At 43.2% G+C, this 26336-nt stretch overlaps 1 protein-coding gene and 1 long non-coding RNA gene across 16 annotated transcripts in view; one reads left to right on the top strand and one right to left on the bottom strand.

Annotated features, from left to right (window-relative positions):
• Positions 1-26336, top strand: part of KALRN (kalirin RhoGEF kinase) — a 687608-nt gene that overhangs the window by 644862 nt on the left and 16410 nt on the right. For all 14 annotated transcript variants that reach the window (XM_054551360.2, XM_054551365.2, XM_054551362.2 and 11 more), the window contains 6 exons: positions 15811-15838; positions 16337-16508; positions 18129-18250; positions 19586-19717; positions 21865-22029; positions 24007-24085. In XM_054551360.2, the coding sequence (XP_054407335.2) occupies positions 15811-15838; positions 16337-16508; positions 18129-18250; positions 19586-19717; positions 21865-22029; positions 24007-24085 (698 nt within the window). The remainder of the gene's footprint in view (positions 1-15810; positions 15839-16336; positions 16509-18128; positions 18251-19585; positions 19718-21864; positions 22030-24006; positions 24086-26336) is intronic.
• Positions 278-23368, bottom strand: LOC129058458 (uncharacterized). 2 transcript variants are annotated; one of them, XR_010139339.1, is made up of 5 exons: positions 21912-23368; positions 20218-20586; positions 9347-9445; positions 7556-7648; positions 278-3332 (listed from the first exon to the last, which is right to left on the bottom strand). It is a non-coding gene; the product is annotated as an uncharacterized LOC129058458 (long non-coding RNA). The 2 variants fall into 2 exon arrangements; XR_010139338.1 differs by lacking the exons at positions 20218-20586; positions 21912-23368 and adding an exon at positions 19333-19751.

Raw genomic sequence — 26336 nt, 5'->3', positions numbered from 1 at the left:
CCTCCATCTCCAGTAATGGGTACAAGTTTAGAGATTTCTTCTAAGTACAAAATAGACAACATTAAAAAAAATTTATATAGTCCCAAACATTTCACTTAATTAGATAGACTTTTATTCTTATTCTAATTTGACCTAATCCCAAAGAAGTCCAGCACCATGTTGTTTCAGCCACCACAAAACCCAAGAGAGACCATGAGGCCTAAGAGCCGGTAAGTCAGCTGCAGAAGGAGCCAACTGAGTTGAATCAAGCCCTAGGCAATCGGCTGACAATGGGAGTTCTGCCAGGATAGAGTAGTCCCCTGTGGATGTGGGTATTACCACAGAGCTAAATCTGGTAGGTGTGGTTCAATACATACCCCGCTGTGGGAGAAAGTGGAGGTGGCATTTGTAGCCTAAATGTATCTTAGAGAACAAGGAAGCCAGGGGAAATTTCAGGCTCTGTTTTCCTTGCATTTCACAGGATAGGCACCAGCTCTCCTGGAGTTCACACCTGTCAGCTTGTAGATACTGGGTGGCACCTGTATCCCCAGACCTAAGTGTTGCCAGCATGTATTATAACGTCAGCTGCAAGTGGAGGAAGGCCAGACAGGCAGGGGAAAAGCCAGGTACCTGTGTTCCAGGAAACAATTTAGGACCTTGTCCAGTTCTCATGGACTAGGGGAGAAGAGTGGTGTTCCCACTCCGTAGGAAGAAATGGGCACAGAGGGATGTGGGGCCAGGGGAACAGCACACATTAAGAAAATTAACTGGGGTCATCAAATGCCCCATTCTGCACTTAGATAAAAAGCATGTGTGTGCATATACACATCTTAACTCTGCTTTGCTAATTGAACACATTTTAAAGGTTCTTATTCATCTAAGGCTTTTAGTCCTTTGCATGGGCTGAGTGAGACGGGTCCTCAGGAGGTACTATGGATGGCATGAGCAAAGACATTAGAATATTCATGCTGAACAGAGGAAAACCAAAAATTGTGTTGATGCATGTCCGAAAAGTTTTCAAATACAGTAGTTGAGACACAAAGTTTCCTTTAGGCACAAACTTTCAAGTAACTGGAACCTCAAGGAGGCATGTTGTTGGAAGCTGCAATATCCCCAGTATGTGTGGATGTAGCCCTTATATATTGCATATACATCCTTCTAAATTTCAGTGATTCTCTTTTTTTGTTTGTTTGTTTGACGTGGAGTCTCTGTCACACAGGCTGGAGTGCAGTGGTACGACCTCGGCTCACTGCAACCTCTGCTTCCCTAGCTCAAGGGATCCTCCCTCCTCAGCCTCCTGAGTAGCTGGGACCACAGGTGCACACCACCATGCCTGGCTAATTTTTGTATTTTTGATAGAGACAGGGCTTCACCACATGGCCCAGGCTTGTACTGAACTCCTGACTTCAAGTGATCTGCCTGCCTTGGCCTCCCAAAGTGCTGAGATTACAGGTGTGAGCCAATGCACCTGGCCTAAACTTCAGTCATTTTCTGAATGTGTTGCCAGCTTCAAATTAACTTTGAGCACATGAGCAAGTCCAGAGGGAAAGCAGGCATCTTGGCACTGCTAGTTTAGTATTTTCAGACACAAATAAATAAGATATAGAAAGTGAACCTGCTCAACATGAGTTGAGAATTTTCTCAAGGCGTGTGTAAGTAGAACCTTATTGCAATGTACACTGCAGAAGAAAAAAATGACGAGGAGTGCATACTGAAGAGAGAGGCTATACCTTAAAGATCCAAATTGAAATATAGGTGAGCAGGCCACCTCTTGAAGGCTTCTCACTATTCAAGTGGTCATTTGGGGCATCATTCCCAGACCCAGCCTGGCCCCCAACCTCACCCTTGTCTTCTGAACTTGATGCTGCAATGGGCGTTGTCTCTCTGGGAGTGTGTCTGTTACTCTTAGCGAGCTGAACCCTGTGCTGAGGGTGCCTCTGTTCCTGCAACCCCAGCTGACATAATGGGACCATGCACCCTGTGTGTTCACTCCGTGCTAGATCTCCAGATATCGAATCTTGCCCTGACTGACTCCCTTTAACCTGAGGCCAGCCTGTTGATCCCAGCCCTAGCTGTGCATAGGCTCTCATCTCCTGCTTGCATGGGAATGATGTCACCAAAACATTCTTTACTTTTTCTCAATGAGTGGACCGAACGGTTCCTTTAAGGGCAGTTTCCTGGGGTCTTTACTTAAACACTGGCTGCTTGCTACCTTCAGGCTGGCATTTGTCCCACCATGGTGTTTTGGGGAGATATGCAGGCACATCCTTGAAAGCTAATTAAGAGGAAAATAAAGCACCTTGAATCCTAGGAGTCAGATTTACAAAGCTTTCCAAGAATACCCAATTAGGTAAAGGGAGGCAATTCTGCTTTAATATTTACATCCTTTTCCTTCCCCTGCTTGTGAATGTTTTCAAGTACAACTCCCACTCCCAGCAGTACACGCCACACCAATGCCACTGCAAGATTGGCTCTAGGTCTATGCCATCCCCTCGTGGCCAAGTCTCCTGCAGCCAAGTCTCCTGCTGATCTGTGGCCATACCTCATGGAGAACTGTTCTAAAGATGACGAGTATCATCCGTAGTTCAGCTTACTTCTTTACCTTGTACTGATTAAACTTTGGGGTGGGGGATGAAAGGGGGGCATCATACATGAAGGAGATATTTCTACATGGAAGAAGAGTCAAACCAAGCTGAAAATCAAACACAAGGGTGCCTTAGGAACAGGTTAATAGTAATTCATTTTCTCCAGTAAGGTTAGACTGCCGAGTGCCTTTTGCAGGGCTGAGAACCACATGCCCAGCCACCACCTTTTTCAGTCTTATCTCTACCCCGGTGTCTGCACTGACACCCCAGGCTCAGGTGTTCAGGGTCAGCATCTGGCCTATACTAGATTTTTCTTAGGACCCAGGCGAGGCAGGTTTCCACCTCTGAAAAGTTGTCTGAGAACTGTGTCAATGCTCACTTGTGTTTCTGCACCTGCCCCCTAGCCCCAGCATTGCCACCTGCCTACATCGCAGGATGGGGTTGAAAGTCCTGAACTAGCCTCCCTGACTTGGGCCTTCAAGGATAAGGATTCTCAGCCCAGTTTTTACACCAAGCTCAAGTAATTACATGCATTTTAACTTAAACAAAACAAAACCCAATACCTCTTGTAGCAGAGAAAGTCAGTTCATCGAGTAAGAGGTTGTCATCATTCCAAAAAGACTCCGCCTCTGCCCCAGCCATTCAACATACCACTGGCCTCATCCACAACACAGACTAAGTGCAGATGTTATCCTCAGTCATATACCAGCCACCAGATATTTAGCTTAGGGAGTTAAAAACAGTGTTGAGGTCTTCTGGGAGAGGGCTCTGAAAGATGAGAGAGAGAAAACACTTGGGAAGGTGAAGCTGATTTTGGAGGAAATTCCCCATTGGAGTAAGAATCACACTTTCAGAATAAACAGAATCTGGGAAACATTTAGTTAACCTCTTCATTTATTTTTATTTTTTGTAGTAAAATATACATAACAAAAATTTACCATTTTAACCATTTTTGAGTGTGCAATTCAATGGCATTAAGTCCCTTCACAATGTTATACCACCATCACCACTATCCATTTCCAGAACGTTTTCATCATCGCAAACAGAAATTCTTTAGCGGACCCACTAAACAATTCCCTATTCCTCTCCATCCCTGCAGCCCCTTCACCTTTAACAGAGCCACAGGAACTTGTCCTTTTCTGTTTGAAAACTGGAAGGTGCTCTAGTTTCTGAGGCAGCTTCTGGTTCTTCTGGTTGCTATTCCCCCACCTACACCATCCTGCGGCCACTTGGTGCCCCATCTCCAGGTTGATTTTAATCTAAAACACAGATCCTGGCAGACGAGAAGACCTAACTCCTAGTGCCAATTTTTGTGTATAAGTGTGTTATTCCATTTTCCAGCTCAATAATAAGGAATATCATTTCTGCCCATCTTGGCTTTCCAAGGCTGAAGTGTAATTTAAACAAAAACCACAAAGGCGGTATCACATGGAAAACTGGAACAGGAGTCAAAAACTTGGATTCTAGTTTGGATACCGCCAGCTATGTGACTGCAGGCCAGTTAGCCTTTCTGAGCCCCAAGTTCCTCTGGAAAGTTGCACAGCTCCAAGTGTACAGGTGTTTATACAGTGATGCGTAACCCTTTGAGCACCATGCACATCTAAGGTGTGCTAACAAAGGACTTTGCTCTCCAGCACTTCTGACTTTGAAAACAGTGAGATCCCGACAGAAGAGGACGTGGAAGATTCTGTGCCTTGGCCAGAAATTCACTTTTCAGGGGGTGTGGTCGGAATGGCCTGGGCAGATTTCCTCCTGAGACTCAACTGGAATGTCCACTCCTGCCTCTGGGAAGTTTGAGCGGCCAGCGCTGGTACTTTTTTCCTTCCTCAAACCTACAGTTCCCTGGCCCACCTTTCATGTCCTCAGATCTGAAGAGCCAGCCTACTCCCTGCACCCCCTCCCCCCCACCACCACATCAGCTACTCTGGCCTCCTTATCCTAGAGCTTCAAAACAACCGGGCCAGACAGATTGAAGGAAACTTTTACACCCCCAGCCAGGTGACCAACCTCCTGGCATCCCCAGTGTGTGTCCACTGACACCTGGTTCCGCATTTTATAAAAAGAATTTTTTCATGAAAAGAACCCTTTGGATGAAAAGAACCCTTTGGATGAAAAGAAAGTGAAGCATCGCATTCCTGTCGTTTTATTTTTGCAAAATATTTTCTTTGTAATATATCTGAAGGGTGTGGCTTGAAGACTTCCTGCCTGGCTTTCTTCTGACTCTCCATGCAGACTGATTTATATTCCGCCACCAAGAGAAGGGAGCTGAGCTTAGTGGCTGCTTCCCTCTCCTGGGAGAATTATAAGAAGATGGTCCACAGCAGATTCACATCTATTATGCTTTTTGTTCTTGCAATTGCCCTGTGAAGTAAGTAGGGTAGAGTTTCTCACCCTCCTGGGGGAAACATGTTCAGGGAGGTCAAGGTCATACAGCTAATAAAAAGAGCAAGTCTTGATGGTGGTGCTTTGAGAGACCAAACTTAGCATGTGCTATAGAGGAAGTCTACTCGTATGGCTCAAGTACTTTCTTAACAAGGGTCAGGCTCAGGCCCTCTTTTGCTGCACATCTGTTTTAGGAGGAGAATTTCTTCAACAACTTTTCAAATCTCTTGACTATTGGGATAATTACTTGGCCTCGCCCACACCCTTTCTCAGTGACTCAAGAGCCCAGCCAGAGCAACCAAGAAAGGAAGTCCAATTACATGAGTTGGAAATGTCTGAACTGGTTTCTCAGGCCAACACAGTCACTCAGCATGCCCTGTCATGCATGTTCCATCGCACCCTCACCCTAGACTGGGGGCGTAACCCGTTTCATTTATGTTGTACACTAATGAGATTACAAGGTACCATTGACCCAGAAGTTCCTCTAAGAGCCTGCTATTGAAGAAGCAAAGACCATCACCCCCCAACCCCACCCCCATGCTGTCAAAGTTCACTCAATGTGAGTTCCTAGTCAGTTCAATTTCACACAATTTGATTAACACAAGGCATTGCAGTGATTATTATGGAGGGCTAATGAACAATGTAAGATTGGTTCACCATGCTTAAGGCTTAAGAAGTATAAGAAGGAGGCAGGTATAATTAAATGCCCATGTTACATAGCAAACTTTAAAACCTGCTCTAACAGTCATGGTGAGGGACTGATTAATCCTGCCTGGAGCCATTTATTCATTCTGTGGATATTTATGCACGCACTCAGGCATTGGGCTCACAATAATAGTAGCTACTACTTAGCAGTCTTTCCTGTGTAACTGGCTCTGTGCTGAGCTCCCAACAACATCATCACATAGGTACTATTCACATTATTCCCACTTTATAGATGAGAAAAGTGGAGCACAGTGAGGTTAAGTGACTTTCCCAGGGCTGTGTATTCTTAGGTAGCCTGTCTCCCAGGGAGCCTATGAGTGTGGTCATTGATTCACTGGGCGGCAGTGTGTGGGTTGGATGAACTAATAGGATGTGGGCAGTCTTAGAGAAGGCAGAGGGTGAGAAGAGAGCATGAACAAAAGCCCTGAGGTGGGGGGGGTGCCTAGCACATGCTGAGCAGGTATATGGTCTGGGTACCTGGGGTTAGTTATGTAGGAAGAGCTGTAGGAGATAAAGCCTGGCAGATGGGTTGAGACCAGACAGACAACAAAGGCGTGGAAGGACCTGCTAGGAAGCCAGGACTTGATCCATGCAAGGAACAGCAGTAGGTTTTAAGCAGTCCATATGATTTGTCCTGTGCTTTAGGAAGGTAACCAGCACCTACGCAAACACTGGTGGGATTTTTTTTTTTTTTTTTTTTTGCGACAGGGTCTTGCTCTGTCACCTGGGCTGGAGTGCAGTGGCAAGATCTCGGCTCACTGCAGCCTCAACCTCCCAGGCTGAAGTGACCCTCCCACCCTCAGCCTCCTGAGTGTCTGGGACTACAGGCACGTGCCACCATGGCCAGCTAATTTTTAAATTTTTTTAGAAGTGGGTTCTCCCTATGTTGTTCAGGCTGGTCTCAAACTCCTGGCCTCCAGTGATCCTCCTGCCTCAGCCTCCCAAAGTGCTGGGATTATAGACATGAGCCATGGCACTGGGTCCTCAGAACAAATGTTAATCTGTTACATAGCTCCAAAGACTGGGAAATTTAGGGGATTGAGGCATAATCAGGGCCAAATCATTAAGGGATAAGACTCCAAAACACTCATACATAAAGACATTATCCAAAGTTAAGGTCATGGCTATAGGTTGGAAATGTGATTTATAAAGAAGAAGCTGTAACTCCACCGCTGCATCCTCCTCGGCCCCCCACCTCCAGTCCCTTCCTAACTGACTCCTAGGCTGCCAAGAGCAGCTGGAGACCAGTGCATACACAGCAATGCACCACCATTTTGGTCCTTTGCAACCAACTATCTTGTGAGACGGGTGATGGATGCTTTCATTATTCTGTTAAAAGCCATATTTTCATCCTTTTTATTTTTGAGAGCACACTAAATGTTCTCTAACCTAAATATTGAGGGGTAAAGGGGAGATATTTGGACTAGAAATATCCATAAAACAATCAATGTACTTGACACATGGACACATATAGAGACCTGTACCCCCAAATTAATGATTATACATTTTTTGGAAAAACATGGAACTTTTTTACAAAAATTGACCATGTGTGCTACTTATAAAGCAAACCTCAACAAAAACCAAGGAATCAATATCATACAGACCAAGTTCTCCAAACACAATGCAATTAAGTTAGAAATTAGCAACAAAAAGATCCTTTTAAAAAACTCACATGTTTGGAAATGTAAAAACATACTCATTACAACTGGGTAAAAGAAAAAAATCATAGTTGAAGAAAAACACTAAGAACTAAGTGATAATGAAATACTTGAGGAGTAAGGAACTAGTTGAAAGAGACAAGTCTATCACTGCTTGGGATTATGTTGCATTTACATTTTTTAAAATTACAGCTTGTCTTATGTTCATTTAGAAATGAGCAGAGGAGGCTGTGTGGTGGCTCATACCTGTAATCCCAGCACATTGGGAGGGCACAGGTGGGAGGATTGCTTGAGGCCCGGAGTTCAAAAACAGCTGGGCAACATGACGAGACCCCATCTCTATAAAGAATAGAAAAAATTAGTTGGATGTGGCTGTGTGCACCTGTAGTCCCAGCCCCTCAGGGAGTCTGGGGCAGGAGGATCACATGAGCCTAGGAACTTGCAGCTGCAGTGAGTGGTGATCATGCCACTGCACTCCAGCATGAGCAACAGTGTGAGACCCTGTCAAAAAAAAAAAAAAAAGAGCAGAGGTAGGAATATTTTCTAAAACTTTAGAAATTCGAGTCCAGTTTGGCCAGATTGAAAACATGAAGGGTTAAACCTTCAAACCATACTATTATACCTAAATTCTTAAAAATTGTTTTCCTTATATCTTTATTTTATTGCTAGATCTCATCATCTAAAATTCCTTTCCTGCCTACTCTGAATACAGGTTCACATGAAACAAGTGTAAAAGGAATAGAAAAAGGAAACAATATAGAAATATATTCTGGGCAGCTGTCAGTTGGGTTTAGGGTATTTGATTTATGTTTATTTGACCGTTTTTATTCCTTCAGTGTTCTCAATACATAGTTTTGAGCTATGGTTTGTGACTGTGATGAGGAATTTGGAAAAAATGGGGGTGGAGGTCTTTTTCTTCTGGAGTTGGTTAACAACTCATTTTCTAGACAGAATTTCACCCTCTTAAGTCTTAGAGTCAGTCAGACATTGGCTGACAAGGAAAATAGACACAAGATTTCCTCAAAGCTCAGCTTATGGTACTCAGTGCTGGTTGATACTGCCTGTAACTCTTTCCTCTTACCTGACTGCCCTGCCATTTTGAAGAAAAAACAATAAAATTATTGGATTTCTCTCCAGAAGGAAACTAAGATGCTGATGGATCACATTGTGGTGGTTCTTGTTCTCGCCTGGAAGGAAGCGCTGCCGCCTGCTGCCCTCTGCTGGTCAAATAAAACCAGCTTTAGGAACCTATAGTTCTTTCCCACCGTGTCTACACCAGCCCTGTCCTCCCGGACTTGGCCCAGCATTCTCTTGTGCTGTCTCACAGAGAGAGAACATGTGCATTTTATATGAACAATGTCATCTTTCCTCCATGACCACTATTTCATCTATGTTTTCTTTTTTTTATTTTTTTGAAACAGGGTCTCACTCTGTTGCCCAGGCAACAGTTGCCCAGTACAGTGGCACTTTCTTGGCTTGCCACAGCCTCAACTTCCTGGGCTCAGGCAATCCTCCCACCTCAGCTTCCGGAGTAGCTGTGCACCACCACACCTAGCTCATTTGTTTTTTATTTTTTAGTAAAGATGAGGTCTCATTATGTTGCCCAGGCTGGTCTTGAACTAAGCTCAAGTGATCCTCCTGCCTCAGCCTCCCAAAGTGCCCGGATTATAGGCATGAGCAACCATACCCAGCACACAACCACTATTTTGGATTCCAGCTCTCTCCTCCTTCCCATCTATCATTTTACATTGATTTCAACCTGTTTCTAAGGAAGGAAAACTTTATATTTCAAGAAAAATGTGCAGCTTATAATAAAGCCCTCAGGATCCTGCACACACCAGCAATGACCACTAGACAAGGTGGTCAGGAAGCCTAATTTCTAGTCTACTAATTGAGTGACCTCAGTTAATTTCATTCAACAAATATTTGATTTTTCTGCTGTGTGCAAGACTCATAGCAAAAAAAATATGACTGACGGTTCATAGCAAAAAAAAAGTTATGACTGATGGTGCATAAAACATGAGAAAGGGTTACTACCTTCAAAAGGTTCACAAGTCTGGTAGGGCAAATACAGTTCAGTAAGACGTTATGGTACATGGCAGCTCGTGGTCAGAGACGTAGAGGTACCTACAGCCCCTAGAAGAGTGCAAAGGAGGAAGATCACTATTGGCTACATTTCAGACATTGACTGGCTGATTAGATTCCCGAGCAAGTTCATGGCAGGACATTTTCTCAGCTCTCCTCTCCAAAATTAGGATCTCACCACTTTAACTTTTCATTGATTTGACAAATATTAACAGAACACATATGTGCCAGGTATCATGCTAAGGTTGGAGGCAATAATAGCAGAAAAATATGGCCCATTAGAATTCAAAATAAGAGAAAATAAAAAATTTAAGAATATATATAAGTAATAATAAATAAAACAATATGGTCCTTGTCCTCATGGGCCCTGCAGTCCATAGGGAGCCACAGACAAATACATCGGTAATTAGTCTACTGTGTGAGAAGGGTGTTCTCCTCCAGTTCGTACTCTGATTTGCTTCAAAGAAGAAAGAGAAAAAATGAGGGAGGAATCTTCTATGACCATAGTCCTGAGTCAAAGTTAGAAAAAAAACGTTAGTGTGGACCTTGCCCAAGCTCTTGGTCCTTGCTGGAGGATTTTAAATTAAAGGACTGAGTAGAGACAGGATAGAGAGAGAGGTGGAGAGCAAAGATAAGCAGGTAGGCCTTTGATGTCAATGACAAAGTTTCACAATGCTTTTCCTAATACCCTCCCACTTTGCTGAATGCTATGATGGAAGGAGCACTGGAATAAAATTCAAGAGCCCTCGGAGCCAGTCCTCTGTCACTGTGATCCTAACACTTCACTTCCCTATCTCACCTAGGAAATGGGGATAAATAACATTTGCTCTGCACTTCCTCCAGGGTTTTGGAGGAGCACATGAAGGAGTTTATGAGTAGCTTATGCGAACCACATAATGCTACCCAAATCCGTGATGCTATTACCATTATCAGCCACACCTTGTGTCAAGGTGGGCTCTTCTCACCTGGGCCAGCCAAAAGGCAGAAGAATGAAGACCAAAGACTTTCATGAGTCCCTTCCAGATGGAGAACCTGTAATTAAGACTTATTGGCAATCTTTTTCTCCAGTGTCTCTGCTAAGGACTACACTCAAATTAGGAATATTTGCTTTTGTTTGGGCATGGTGGCTCACACCTGTAATCCCAGCACTCTGGGAGGCCGAGGCGGGTGGATCACTTGAGGTTCACATAAGCTACTCACAAACTCCTTCATGTGCTCCTCCAAAACCCTGGAGGAAGTGCAGAGCAAATGTTATTTATCCCCATTTCCTAGGTGAGATAGGGAAGTGAAGTGTTAGGATCACAGTGACAGAGGACTGGCTCCGAGAGCTCTTGAATTTTATTCCAGTGCTCCTTCCATCATACGATTCAGCAAAGTGGGAGGGTCTTAGGAAAAGCATTGTGAAACTTTGTCATTGACATCAAAGGCCTACCTGCTTATCTTTGCTCTCCACCTCTCTCTCTATCCTGTCTCTACTCAGTCCTTTAATTTAAAATCCTCCAGCAAGGACCAAGAGCTTGGGCAAGGTCCACACTAACGTTTTTTTTCTAACTTTGACTCAGGACTATGGTCATAGAAGATTCCTCCCTCATTTTTTCTCTTTCTTCTAAAAATACAAAAAATTGGCCGGGTGTGGTGGCATGTGCCTGTAATCCCAGCTACTCAGGAGTCTGAGGCATGAGAATGACTTGAACCCAGGAGGCGGAGGTTGCAGTGAGCTGAGATCACGCCACTGCACTCCAGTCTGGGTGACAGAGCGAGACTCTGTCTCAAAAAAAGAAAAAGGATTTTTTTTTTTTTTTTTTTTTTTCCTGAGACAAGGTCTCCCTCTGTCGCCCAGACTGGAGTGCAGTGGTGCAATCATGGCTCACTGCAGCCTTAACCTCCTGGTTTCAAGTGATCATCCCACCTCAGTCTCTGAAGTAGCTAAGACTATGCCCAACTAATTTTAAAAATTTTTGTAGTGACACCTCATGTTGCTCAGGCTGGTCTCAAACTCCTGGTCTCAAGCAATCCTCCCACCTTGGCCTCTTAAAGTGCTGGGATTACAGGCGTGAGCCACTGCACCTGGCCAATATTTGCATTTTATTTTATTTATTTTATTTTATTTTGAGACAGGGTCTCACTCTGTCACCCAGGCTGGAGTGCAGTGGCATGATCTCGGCTCCCTGCAACCTCCGCCTGCCAGGTTCAAGTGATTCTTGTGCCTCAATCTCCCTAGTAGCTGGGATTACAGGCACCTGCCACCATGCCTGGCTAATTTTTGTATTTTTAGTCAAAACAGGGTTTCACCATGTTGGCCAGGATGGTCTTGAACTCTTGACCTCAAGTGATCCACCCACCTCAGTCTCCCAAAGTGCTGGGATTACAGATGTGAGCCACCACGCCCAGCCAATATTTGCTTTTTTAAACAATGTGTCTGTTTAGTAATAAATATACTTAGCACAGTTAGGGTTATGTGATGAAAAAGAGGAACAAGGCAGGAAGTTCTTTAAGCAGCACTTTGGGGCATTTTCTTATAAAAGTGTAGGTTTTATAAGTACCACAGCGTAGGCTTATGAAGCCCTACTTAAAATTGTGTAGCATATAAGTCTGCTGCTCGTCTCTTCCATTTTGTTAGCTTTCTTCTCTGTGAGACCCCTGGCATGGACTCCATGCCCTGCTTCCTTGTGGATTCCCATCATGATGGGAAGCACAGGCCACTGAACAAAGTTAGTGGTATTATTAAATCATTTCCACTCTAGAGTCATTCTGATGGCGTGGGGGCAGCATGGGGGACAGTGTAACGTTCCATGCTTGTTGAAAGCTGGTCATTAACATCTGTCAGGTGCTGCATCAAATGCAGATGTTGAATTCCATCTTTCCCATTGAGGGTAGAGAGCACGCCTGCCTTACTCCCTGCCCGGTCACTACCACCTCACCAAGGGTCAGCTCAGTACCTCTTCATCAAATAAATTGAGTCCTTACATCCAACAACCCTTCCAGGTGGGCATTTTTATCCCCAATGTATAGCTAAAACTGAGGCAGGAGTTGCTTAAGAATGTTGTCCACAGGAAGGGGAACATCACACTCTGGGGACTGTTGTGGGGTGGGGGGAAGGGGGACGGATAACTTTAGGAGATATACCTAATGCTAAATGACGAGTTAATAGGTGCAGCACACCAGCATGGCACATGTATATATATATAACTAACCTGCACATTGTGCACATGTATTCTAAAACTTAAAGTATAATAATAATTAAAAAAAGAAAAAAAAATGTTGTCCAAGGCGAGGGAGAGTGTCTGGCCCTGAGTCTGGATACTACATGCTCTGTCTGTTCCCCAAGCTTACACTCTTCTGCGCAGCGTGCTGCTAAGAACGTCCTCTCTCAGAAGCTATGGATTACATTGTATTAAAATCATTTTCTAAAAAGTTTGCATCCATCTGTGTTTCCCAACAGGCTCTAGTCAAGTATTATTAGTCATATACCCAGAACTAAGTATTTTGGGTATATGACTTATAACATTGGTCCTCTTGGTCCTATTCTGAGATTCTATTTACGAACCAGTCCTAAGTTCTTGGAAGGTCTGAAATGAAGTCAAAGGTCAAATATGTGTTCACCAACATTTATTAAATACCCTTTATGTGACAGACCCTGGGCTAGGGCCCTGAGGAGCAAAGGTGAATGACAAATACTTCCTGTCTTTAAAGAGCTTATAGTCTAATAGGTTTGACCGTGCCGTTTTTTTCCTTCAAAAATAATTATTAAGAAAGTGAGTCCGGGCATGGTGGCTCATGCCTGTAATCTTAGCACTTTGGGAGGCCAAGGCAGGCGGATCACCTGATGTCAGGAGTTCAAGACCAGCCTGACCAACGTGGCGAAACCCCGTCTCTACTAAAAATACAGAATTAACCGGGCATGGTGGCACATGCCTGTAATCCCAGCTACTCGGGAGGCTGAGGCAGGGGAATCACTTGAACCTGGGAGGCGGAAGTTGCAGTGAGCTGAGATCACACCATTGTACTCCAGCCTGGACAACAAGAGTGAAACTCCGTCTCAAAAAAAAAAAATAAATAAAATAAAATAAAGAAAGCGAAACATGCTGACTGCAGAATATTTGGGAAGCCCACATAAGAAAAGAAAGGAAACAACAGTCACCCCAAATTAAGATGCTTTATAAATCCCAAGGGTAGAGCCTATGTCTTAGTATTTCTTTACCCACAAAACTGTACTTAGAGAGGATGACAAGTTCAGTTAATGTTTTTTGAATGGGGAGAAAGCCACCCTTAAACCTACCACCCTGAGATAATCACTGTTAACATTTAGAAAATATTCTTAGCCTTCTTTTCTTTGACTGTCAAATGACTGACTGGGATGCCATTCTCCCTGCCTTATCCAAACGAGGGAGAGAAATGTTTGGCCTCTTTAGCGCCCCCTACAGGTGATGCAGTGCTGCTCGTGGTTGATTTAATAGTTTGAGTGGAGCAACCCTTTACATCCTTCCCCATGCCATGCCTCGAAACCTTTCACACAGAGGACTCTTTTAGGTGTGGGAAATGCAGTAGGTTCTACCAGATGTTCTCATCCACTCCCCCATCCCACCCCAGAAAAGCCTCCGGGGCAGGAAGTTGGTTTATCCAAGATCAGTTCCCTGGGATAGAGGGGGACTTTCATCAGGTTCATTAAACAAGGCTGCATGTTGATTCACTTTAGAGAGTTTAAAAAAAATCCCAATGCCCAGGCCCCACCTCACACCAATTAAAAAAGAATCTCTAGGCATGAGGCCCAGGCATTAGCCTCTCGTGTTTTTAAGGCTGCCCAGGTCAGGCGTTGAGAACCACTGATTTAAAGACAGGCTAAGCAGAGGTGTAAGTGGTCTTTTGAGACTAGCAGAGAGCATTGCAATGGCCAGAGTTGGGGCATTCAGCCCAGAACTTGGCATCACAAGGGTTTTCTGCAGCCCACTTTATACAAAACCTGGGTGGTATAAGCGGGCACTTGATTTGCAAAGGGGAACGCAAAGAAGGAAATAATGTCTTTCTTCCAAAGGGTTTATATGGATTCCTCTGTAAGGGAAGAACACACAGAAACCATGCACGTTCACAAAGATATGCATGCATACAGGGAAATAAGTACAAAGGCCCCAGCTGGGCTATTTTGTAAGGCAAGTGAGTTTTCTGGCTTCATGATAAAAGAAAGAATTTTGCCAAATAAACTATTAAAGATAGGCCACTTTAATAACAGTCTGCTTAGCAGAAGGAAGATGATTAAAATGAGATCATCTTTATTTAAATAGGTATTGAGTACCTGTTATTTGCCGGGCATTGTGCTAAGCACTTGATGTACATGATTTTATTTAATCTTTGTGGTAACACTTTACACTAGGTATTATTTATCACCATATTATAGTGGAGCATCAGTTATTATGTAATTAACATACAATCACATTAAACAAAACAGATGACCTCAGCTGTCTCCAAAGTCCACGCTTTTTTTAAACAATGCCAGGCTGTACAATCTGGACATGCATGATTAGCGGTAATATAAAAGATGGGGGGGAAAGTGACCATCTTCTCAAGAAGATGTAGCTTTCCAGAATGGCTAGTTGGCTAAAATGTTTTCCCTACTGTGAAATCTCCAAGGTGTCCTTAGGCAGGCAGCATGGTGTATACCAAGAGCCCTAGCAGTTCCTCCCTTCAGCCAGCCTTGTGACCAGAGTTAGTCGGCTTAGTCACTTAGTATTCATTTTCTCACCTATGAAGCGGAAAGGGTTAGAATGGTTGGGTCACTGGCTTCAAGTTGCCCCATGCAGGCCTGGGCTATAGGAGATCGTGCTTGAGAAAGAAGAGACAGACAGGACTTCTCTTATTCCCCTTCATCCAGAGAAGCTCTGTGTTTAGCTGCTTGAAGAGTCGTTTCCCCTTCCTGGGGATGAGCGAAGGGTAAAGGGAGGACATTTGGAAGGAATCCACTGTATTAGTGAATTTCAATGACCCTTCCAGTTTGATAGGTCTCAGGTCCTCTATTTTTGAGTTTATGATGCTAGGAAGAATCAGTGCCACCACATTGCTTGAGTGCATAATGACCAAGAGAGTGGGTTTTCTGCCTGTGAAGGGAAGAAAAGCAACTGAGAAGAGGGAGGACAGAAAGACCCCTGCTAGCAGAGCTCCAAGTTACAATAAACCTGCCTGGGGCTGCATGCTGCCAGGCAGGAATGTGAACAACTGGATTAGACAGAGTAAACCAAGTGCCAATTGTTGCTAAAGAGAGGTTTTACTAATGTGACAGTAATACAGTCACAACACAGTGAGAAGTTGGGCTCCAGGCCTCATCTCCCTAAATTGTACTTTCTTTTTACTCAATATGGTGAAGTCCCTTGTTCTCTTTTAGTAGTTTAGGATTCAAGCAATTTCTGTTTCTTTTTGTTTTTCAGATCTTAAATCCAAATTTCATCCAAGAAGGTGAGTTAAAAAGCATTAGAATTGGAAACATGGGGATTGGTTAAATAAATTATAGTTAATCCAGCACTAAAGCACTGGCTGTAAGCAATGGTGATATAGTTCTGTATCAAAGGACAAGGAAAGAGGTTTATGATAAACTATTAGATGAAAAAGACTAAAGCTTGCAATATGTATAATGGGATCCAATTTTTATAAGAAGTCTGTTTATAAAAAGCCCAAAAGGGTATATACCAGAATGCTTACAGTAATTATCTCTGGATTATGACATTATGGAGCTTTTCTTTCTTTCTGTTTATATTTCCTATTTTTTCTATAATAAACAGTTATTACTTTTAAACACTTTTTAAAGAGACCCAGATGACTCACCAGTGTTATACTGAAGGTTATTTGAATCATTACATGACATGGGTGGGAAATGAGGTGGTGTGTTCAAAAAAAATGGCTGTTTTATTCTAAATTTGCTCTGAATGATGTGAATGTATGTTGATTTGATTATAGTGGCCCCAGAATTCCTTGTGCCCTTGGTGGATGTGACCTGCTTGCTTGGGGACACAGTGATACTGCAGTGCAAAGTCTGTGGGCGGCCGAAGCCCACCATCACTTGGAAGGGTCCAGACCAGAACATCCTTGACACTGATAACAGCTCAGCCACATACACCGTCTCCTCTTGGTAAGCTGATTGCCCTAACATCAGCAACAGCAGCCCCTTAGCACAGCACTGAGAGGCTGAATCTGGGGTGCAACTTCTGCTCTGGTGACTGGGCTCTGCAAGAGAATAGCTGCCCTGGAGCCTGTTCTTGGGCAAACACTTGGACTTGATTAGAGAGAGACTGAGGAGACTCAAGTGTTAGTCACAGCCTCTGCCACTCACGCTGCAGCCTGATGGACACCTGCAGCAGCACCAACACACATTTCCCACGGTGCTCAGCACCACGTAGACATACCTGGGACGAACAGAATGGTTTGTAAAGACTGTGCTCCGGACCCACATTAAACAAATAGGGAAAAACATAAACCTTTATATCTCAGGTCAAGCATGCACCATACTTATGAAGAGTTTTTACAGTCACTGCCTTACATTCACCCTGGTAGATGATCTTTCCCTACAGATCCCCATGTAAATCTCTAAGTCAGAAGATTTAGACTTCTGATTTAAGTGGTGAAGGCTCCAGACCTGTAGTAAAAATGTAATCCTCACATCTGGACATCCTGACATTTTTTGTGCCTTTCAGGATGCTGTGAAACAGTGAGATGTTTAATTCCTCACCTAAGAACAGTGTTACTGGAAAAAGAAACGACTCATTCCAAAATGTGCAATAGAAAATCAAGCCGCAAGCATGCTCTACATACAGAGTCCATTTAACAAAACTTAGCTGACTGCCTCCCAATCATTGTGTCAGCATTTATTGTTACTAATTATGAACTGGACTGTGTACCGTTGCTTACAGTGGACAAGTGGTAGCAAGCCCTAGATGCTTGAGAAACATTAGTGGAAGAAGCACCTAGAATCAAGAAACTTTCATTCATTGACTTAATTTGTGTGTACGTGAAAAAGAAGAAGACCATCATTCCTTGCTATTCCCAGCAGAGACTACCTGGCCAGGTCATAAAATATCAGTGGGTCCAAGAAGCCTAGTGTGAGAGGCGGTGGTTGGTGAGGATCATGAAAAGTGCCAGGGGATATCATCACCCTAAGGAAGGGGCAGAGCTGACTGTGACTTCTGTATTTCAGAGCATTTCTCCCCTGGGGATATTCCTGGACCTTATATTGGGATGAATGGGGAAGTTATCATTTAGGTGATGGAATTTACCCTTTCTTAGAAATTCACTTAATTATTTTGAGGATCCCACATCTAGAATTTGAAATACGTAAAATATTTTTATTCTTGAGTCTTTCCCTTTTTTTTTTCCATCATTCATTATCGATCTGTGAAACTGAAAATATTCTAGGACAAAGTTGCTAGTGGTAATAATACTAATAATACTATGAGCCAGAACTTGCATACAACTTTATATATTTCAAACAATGCTCTAATTCTTGTCATTTTATTCCTTATTTTATCCCTCATGTACAACAAACTTGAGAGATGGGCATGGCCAGAAAATTTTTTTCCATATAAGGAACTGGGGATGTAGAGAGACAGGGTGGTAGGTAGCTCACAGATCAGGGACTGACCTTGGGCCTGAGGACTCTCAGCTCAGCACACCATGTGCCAACCCTATGGGATTTTACCCAGCACTCAAGTGTCTCATTACTGGAGTCTGAAGAGCATCCTTTTGGTGTCCCTAGTGATTCTGGAGAAATCACCCTGAAGATCTGTAATCTGATGCCCCAAGACAGCGGGATTTATACCTGCATAGCAACAAATGACCACGGGACCACATCAACGTCTGCAACAGTCAAAGTACAAGGTACAGCCTCTTTGTTAGTCAAACCTTTTGAAATATTTTTTTTTTTAGACAGTTCTTGCTCTGCTGCCCAGGCATGATCTCTGTTCATGGCAGCCTTGACCTCCCAGGCTCAAGCAATCCAACCACCTCAGCCTCCCGATTAGCTGGACATGCACCATCACGCCTCGCTAATTTTTTTTGCATTTTTTATAGAGATGGGATTTTGCTGTGTTTTCTACAATACTTTTTAAAACATTTATTTTTTTAAATTTCAGTAAAACACACAATAAAATTTACCATCTTAACCATTTTTTAAAAAATTCAAATAGAGACAGGGTCTCTCTATGTTGCCCAGGCTGGTCTCAAACTCCAAGGCTAACGCAATCCTCCCGCCTTGGCCTCCCAAAGTGCTGGGATTACAGGCATGAGCCACTGTTCCCATCCCATCTTAACCATCTTAAATGTACGGTTTAAAAATAAATAAATAAGTGTACAGTTCAGTGGCATTAAGTACATCCACATTTTTGGGTTACCATCACCACCATCCATCCACAGAACTTTTCATCTTCCCATCTTTCTGAAACTGCATCTGTACCTGTTAAACAATGACTCCCCATTCCCTCCTCCCCCATGCTTCTTGGCCACCACTGCCCTACTTTCTGTCTGTATCAATTTGTGTTAGTCAAACTTTATCTTTTCTTGAGACAGGGTCTTGCTCTGTCGCCCAGGCTGGAGTGCAGTAGCAAGACACCACTCACTGCAGCCTCAACCTCCCAGGCTCAAGCTATCCTCCCACCTCAGCCTCCCAAGTAGCTAGGACTACAGGCATGTGCCACCATGCCCAGCTCATTTTTTAAATTTTTTATAGTGATGGAGTCTCGAACTCCTGGGCTCAAGTTATCCTCCTGCCTTGGCATCCCAAAGTGCTAGGATTACAGGTGTCAGCCAGCACACCTGGCCCTACGTTTTAAGTGAACATTATAAGGGCTCCCTGCGATCTGGGGGATAAAATGTCCATTGTAAAAGTTCAAAAATAAAGTTCTGGCAAATGAGACGAGAACGAATCTTTGCTAAGAGCTGTCTGTGGCCTACCATAAACCTACCATCAACATGTTAGTTCCCTGGCCAAGCTTTATCTTCAGGGTGCAGTATTTAGCCCGAGGAAGAACTTCAGACAGCATGGTGCATCTCCCACATCTGCCTTGGGCCTGGTGAAAGGTATGCCACTTGGTGGAGAAGGTCACAGGAGAAAATTGTGACATGGGTTAGGTAATGTTTCCCAGATGACCTTATACCTTGGTGTAAAATGCCAACTTCTGCAGAAATAGCACCTGATCCTGATTTCTGTCTCCATAGGTGTTCCAGCAGCCCCTAACCGCCCCATTGCCCAGGAGAGAAGCTGCACCTCCGTGATTCTCCGCTGGCTGCCCCCCTCCAGCACAGGAAACTGCACTATTTCTGGTTACACTGTAGAGTACAGAGAGGAAGGTGCACTATCTTCTGCTCTTCTTTTTCTTTTCTATTCTTTTAAAACATTTATTTTTTAAATTGCAGTAAAACGCACATAATAAATTTTACCATCTTAACCATTTTTTTAAAAATTTGAATAGAGACGGGCTATTGCTATGTTGCCCAGGCTGGTCTCAAATGCCAGGGCTAATGTGATCCTCCCACCTTGGCCTCCCAAAGTGCTGGGATTACAGGCATGAGCCACTTTTCTTTTCCTTTATTTTTGTTGTTTATTTTTTTTGAGACAGGGTTTGGCTCCATCAACCCAGGCTGGAGTGCAGTGGTGCAATGTGGGCTCACTGCAGCCTCCACCTCCTGGGTTCAAGCCAACCTCCCACCTCAGCCTCCTGAGTAGCTGGGACTAAAGCGCACACCACCGCACCTGGCTAATTTTTGTATTTTTAGTAGAGACAGGGTCTCGCTATGCTGCCCAGGCTGCTGGCTGCTGTGAAACTCCTGAGCGCAAACAGTCCACTCACCTCAGCCTCCAGAAGTGCTGGGATTACAGGCGTAAGCCACAGCGCCCGGCCTCCTGCTCTTATTTTTCTGTCTTCTCTTCGTCTCTAGGAGGTCCTTCAGAATTGTAAACATATTAGCCTCCTCATCTTTCAGAAGTTGTTCCTTGTTGTGTCTTCCAACTCAGCACAGAGGCCTCAGTGCCAGATTACAGCTGCCTTCTGATCCCAGATGTTGAGCAGCTGTTTTGGCTAAGATGATCCAAACCTCCCTGACATATTTATGACCCAGGGCAGGTTTCAAGGTGCCTTCATGCATATATCCCTACTTAACACGCTCGATCACCCAGACAGGGATGATCAAGCCCATTTTACAGAGAGGGAGGCTAAGGCCTAAAGAAAGTTAAGAAACACAAGATTATAGTTAATGAGAGGCAGAGCTAGCACTAGAACCCAGATGTCTGCTTGGCTAATTTGTGATCTTTCTCCCAGAGAAATAACTAGTGTAATACGGGTGGAGTTCTACACCCCCTTTCCCCAGATAAAATTAAGAGAATATATATTTTTTAATTGTGCCGTTTAAAATTGTGCAATTTAAACTGTTAAAATTTGTTACATTTACATACTAAAAGTGAATATATTTCTTCAGCAGTTAGAAACAGCTGAGACTTCCATCTAGTTAGCAAGAAGAATTAGTTAAAATAAGAAGCTGCCAGATAGCTCTAATTGTTAATAACACAACTACAGTTATTCAGAGTAATAACACAATTACTCTGAATCACATTAGGAATTACACAATTGAACTGAAAGCAAGTGCTTGCTACCCTATCCCCCGAACCAAAACCATTTGTTTTATTCTACTTTCCATTATGCTTATTATTTTAACTCTTCTTTCTCCTTCTTTCTTATTAAACAGGCCCTATGCAGTTATAAACCCATTTATTTCTGCATCCTTCTTAAGCTGTTCACTCTTATGTCTCCCAGTTTAGCACTAAAGTATTAATAGTGAGCTGGGAGACACATTTTACAAAGTTCATATTTACCTTAGCATTATCCAGTTCATAGTTCAGCTCATTAACTAAGTTCTCTTGGGCAAATTGTTTAATATTTCTGAGGCTCAGTTTCTACATCTGTAAAGTAAGATTAGCGGTCTCTACCTCACTGGGTTTCTGTGGATTTAAGACAGAATTAACTTTCTGTCTTAAATCTCATTTAACTATGAGAGAATTATGTTGAAGACACCTTCCACAGTATTTTACATGTACGTAGTGTTCAATACATGTTACTTTCCATTTTGTTTTCAATTTCCAAATGCATATTTTCTGTCATGTTATTAATTAAAAATATACTCTTCTGGCCTTATTAAAAGTTTGCCATGTGTCCCCTGTAAATTCTGTATTATCTATGTCTTTTTACTCTGGCACTTGCACATTTGAAAGTGAACAGAATCTATAGGCCAGCTTCTTCCACGCCTCTCACCATTTATTCCGTCATTTAGGAAATTGAACCCAAACTACCATAGTTAGCCTACAGGCTTTCAGAGCCTGACAGAGTAACCACAGCATCCCTTGAATTGAATGTGTCTATTTTCCTTTCTTTGTTTGCTGAAGGTCTTTCAAACAATATCCCTTTGGCTTTTCTCTTTCCCTCTCCTGGGAAACCGTACACTAGGTTCTCAGATCTGGCAGCAGTCGGTGGCTTCGACCTTGGACACTTACCTCGTCATCGAAGACCTTAGTCCCGGGTGTCCTTATCAGTTCAGAGTCAGTGCCAGTAACCCCTGGGGAATCAGCCTTCCCAGCGAGCCCTCGGAGTTTGTGCGACTTCCAGAATATGGTGAGTCCCAGCCCAGCCCTGGCCCCCCAGGCAGTGGGGGCAAGGCACCTGGCTGCCTGTCACAGACTCCTGGGCACGTTGACATGTCAGGCCACCATGCAAGAGGCACCTTTTAGAGGACTGAGAATAATGTTTCTGTAAAGTATAGCTCCAAGCATCTTGGGCAAATGTTAGGTCTGCACTCATGCCTACCTCTGCACCTGCCAAGTTCCCTGGGGAATGAGTATGTCCCCAGGAATGGAGAGTTACAGGCAGGAGTCACGAGTCCTATGGATGTTCTCTGCCCCTCTTCTGAGACAGTAATACAAAGCTTCCTCCCACCCAGGCACCCCTGCCAGCCATAAACGCACCTCCCTGCATGAGGGACTCACCCACTTCAAATGGGGGAGAGAAAAGCAACCCGGCTGAAGGACTTCATTACAACATGAGGATTTCATAGTTCCCTCACCCTCAATCATCCCAGAATTTCTTTTTTCAACATGGATATAATTTTATGTAGATTTGTTGAAAAATTAACTAAGATACACATATAGCTAGCTAAATATGAGTATTTTACAAATAAGGTTCTTATTTTGCCCAAATCATCTTCGTCCCAGGGACATTTTGAAAGAGAAAACTTGGCTATCCTAAAGAAATCTCCAAATGGTGAGATTTTGGGCAGTGCAAGGGAGTGGTCTGTGTGTACTGGGGAGAGCAGTGGGTGGGGGGCAGCTGACTGTACTCGAAAGACCATGGACCTGTGTGCCTTAGGGTTAAGGGAATTCTGGAGTCTCCAGAGGGGTTTGGGGAACCCTCTAAATCACGTCTGCCCCCACCTGAATCCAGAAATGCTCTCCAGTTCCAGTCCCACTGTCAGCCCAGTTTTCTCCCAGTGACTTTGACTTTGTTCCCACGAGCCTGTGACTCATGCAGAAACCTAGGCCCTGGGTCTCTGTTTCCTCAGAATTCAAGATGGATAAGCCGCCTTCAGTCTCAGCCAGGCTGTGCTCTGGGAAACCTGAGGGAACTGGCTCCAGGGTCAGCGGAGCCAAGCTGCTCATGTGACCCCTCTCCTCCCAGGCTGCTCACTTGCTTCAGCCCCGCATGACGCAGTGTGTTTTGCTATTTGTGAACCTTGGTCCCCAACAGATGACACAAATGCGTATTGCTGTGCTTGCTGTGTGTGTGTGTGCACGTGTGCGTGAATCATTGCCAAGGAACTGACACATCACACAAGGTAATACTGCCAAAGAATCTACTCAGGCATATATTGTGGGTTAAGCTAAATCCTTCAGTATACCAGATAAGCTCATTAATGCCTGAGAAGAGCGGGATAAGAAGATAATTTTCCTCTTTTTTTTTTTTTGGAGACAGGGTCTCGCTCTGTCTCCCAGGCTGGAGTGCAGTGGCACGATCATAGCTTACTGCAGCCTCAACCTCCTGAGCTCAAGTGATCCTCCAACCTCAGCCTCCTGAGTAGCTGGTACTACAAGTGTACACCACCATACCTGGCTAATTTTTTATTTTTTGTAGAGACAGGGTCTTGCTATGTGGCTCAGGTTAGAAAGAGAAATTTCTAAAATGTCTTTTCCTTTTCTCCTGTTTTGACCTTGTAACTTTTCCCTTCTCTCTCTGCATCCTCCTTACACCCCTGATTTTCACGAGCTTTTCTAGGTCTTCAAAGTGTTCTTTTATCCCTTTTAAATTTTTCTCCTAAATTTATCTTATAAAATAGCCAGAAGTCATATTTCTGATTGTTCTGAGTTTTCCCCTTGTTTAAGTAGATGGGAGAGAGAAGCTGACTCTGTCATGTCAGTTTCCCCTTGGATGATTTTTTAAAATAACATTCCAGAGAATCATGGCATTTTCCCACTGAGTCAGACTCCATATTTGGTCATGAGAATTGCTTTGGGGTTACTCTGGAGCTTTTCTGTTAATTTTTTCTTTATTCTTATATGACATCCTCGATATTGTAAATGGATTCTCTTTCTTCCGAAGATGCTGCTGCTGATGGTGCCACCATTTCTTGGAAGGAAAATTTTGACTCAGCTTACACTGAGCTGAATGAAATTGGAAGGTAATGACACAGTTTTATATTCCTTCGTTCATGAACACCTAGCAACATCACATCAGAATAGTAGCTTTTTGTTGTTGTCATTGTTTATTTCTTTTACAAATGCAATTCTCTCCATAGCAAGAAAAAAACTAAAATATTCATTTGTATTTTCTACTGTTCTTTTTCTAACTTCTTAAGTTTGATGCTTCATTCATCAGTTGTCAGCCTTTCTTCTTTTCTAATATGAGAATTTAAGGCCCAAAATTTTCTTCGAAGTACAATTTTAGCTATAGGTCCCGAGTTTTGATATGCAGTATTTTCCTTATAAGTTATATGTAGTTTTCTTCAACTATGAATTTTTCTTTGACCTGGTTATAATGGAAACATGTTTTAATATATATGAGATTTTTAAAGGTATGAGTTTTTTAAAGTATCTTTTTATTACTGATTTCTAACTTAATTTGCATTGTGGTCAGAAAATCTATATGGTACTGATTCCTTGGTTTTTGCTTGGACTTGCTTTATGAGTAGTACATGGTTAATTTTTGTAAAAATTTCCACGTGTTCCTGGGAAGACTGTATAATCACTAATTGTTGGATATAGATCTCTATATTGCCCGTGTACCAAGCACATTAATATTTTATGAGTATTTCTAATCCCAATCCTCCCCCTGCCACACATACACACTCCATACCTTTCTCTTTCTCTCTCTTTCTCACTTTCAGTATTTTGGTTAGAGAACATTTAGTGTGTCCTCAAAACTAAAACGGATAAAAATGTGACTTGTAACAGAAATTTAAAAATTTATCACCTGGCCTACAAAATAGTTGATGGGAAAGAAACAAAAGGGGTTCATCCCTATGCATGCGTTGGTCTCCAGGTGGTCTGGGTGAGGGAATGTGGGTAGACCTTACAGGTTGCCCACCCATAAGATCATCCCCCCTGGATGTATAAATAAAAGAATACCCACTAACGATAGGCCATTGGCATCATCTCTATCTCTGAAGGGCATTTCTCAGTGAAGCATAACATTTTTTAACTGGCATGGTTGTGACCGAAGTTGTAGAGGAAACCAAAATGGTCCTTATTTCTGTGTCTTAGGCAGGAGTCACAATGTCATTCACTGCCTTCCGTTACAGCACCTTTCATCAAAAACAAACTCTACCTCTCCTTTCCTGTCTTCTTTGTGTAGCCAAATAGAAGAAAAAAAGCCAAGGAAATTTATGTAATGATGATGATGATAATGATGATCTCAGTATCTATAGTATTCTAGATACTAAGCAGATACTATATACAAATGTTATTTTTGTTTATTTGTTTGAGCTCTACTGCTTAATACGCAAACATTATTTAATTTAATCCATACAACACTATGAGATACTGTTTGAGAAGATTTAAAAAAAAAAGATAGAGATCGGGTATTGTTATGTTGCCCAGGCTGGTCTTGAATTCCTGGGCTCAAGCAATCCTCCTACCTCAGCCTCCCAAAGTGCTGAGATTACAGGCCTGAGCCATTGCACCAGGCTGAGTATATTGTCTTTTCGTCTTTTTCCTTTTTTCTTTTTTCTTTTTTTGAGACAGGGTCTGTCTCTGTCACCAGGGCTGGGATGCAGTGGCACTATCATAGCTCACTGCACCCTCAATCTCCTGAGCTCAAGCGATCCTCCCACGCTTGCAGAGAGGATGATCAGCCTTCCAAGTAGCTGGGACTATAGGTGCACACCACCATACCTGGCAAACTTTTAAAAGAATTTTTTGTTGTTGTTTTGCAGAGATGGAGTTCTCACTATGTTGCCCAGGCTGGTCTCAAACTCCTGGGCTCAAGCAATCCTCCCACCTCAGTCTCCCAAAGTGTGGGATTACAGGCATGAGCCACCCATCTCACCCAGACTGAAGTATATTTTCAGTAAAGAAAATTCAGGGTCAGGGAGGTTAAGGAACTTTCTCAAGGCCCCACAACTAGGAGGTGTGGAGCCAGGATTCAAATTCTGGGCTACCCAACTCCAAGCCTGGTCTCGTTTTACTAGCATATGTTGTTTCTCATCATATCGATTATTGTCCAAAATAAGCTCTAGTAACTGAAATCTATTTTGCTCCATTATACTGAAATTTGTGAAGCTAAACATGACCCCTAGTAATGGGCCAATTAAATCCCCAGCTAGCTCTAAATGAAATTGGTTTCATCACCTGGATGCCCTAGTTAATGCCTCCTGGAGACATGTGTTTGCTATTATTAGCCATAGGTTAAGGCATGTTTTAGCTAAAACAGAT

Source organism: Pongo abelii, chromosome 2 (assembly GCF_028885655.2).
Source record: "Pongo abelii isolate AG06213 chromosome 2, NHGRI_mPonAbe1-v2.0_pri, whole genome shotgun sequence".
NCBI lineage: Eukaryota > Metazoa > Chordata > Mammalia > Primates > Hominidae > Pongo > Pongo abelii.
The sequence above is the reverse complement of the archived record's forward strand: the minus strand, read 5'-3'. Positions and strand labels throughout refer to the sequence as shown.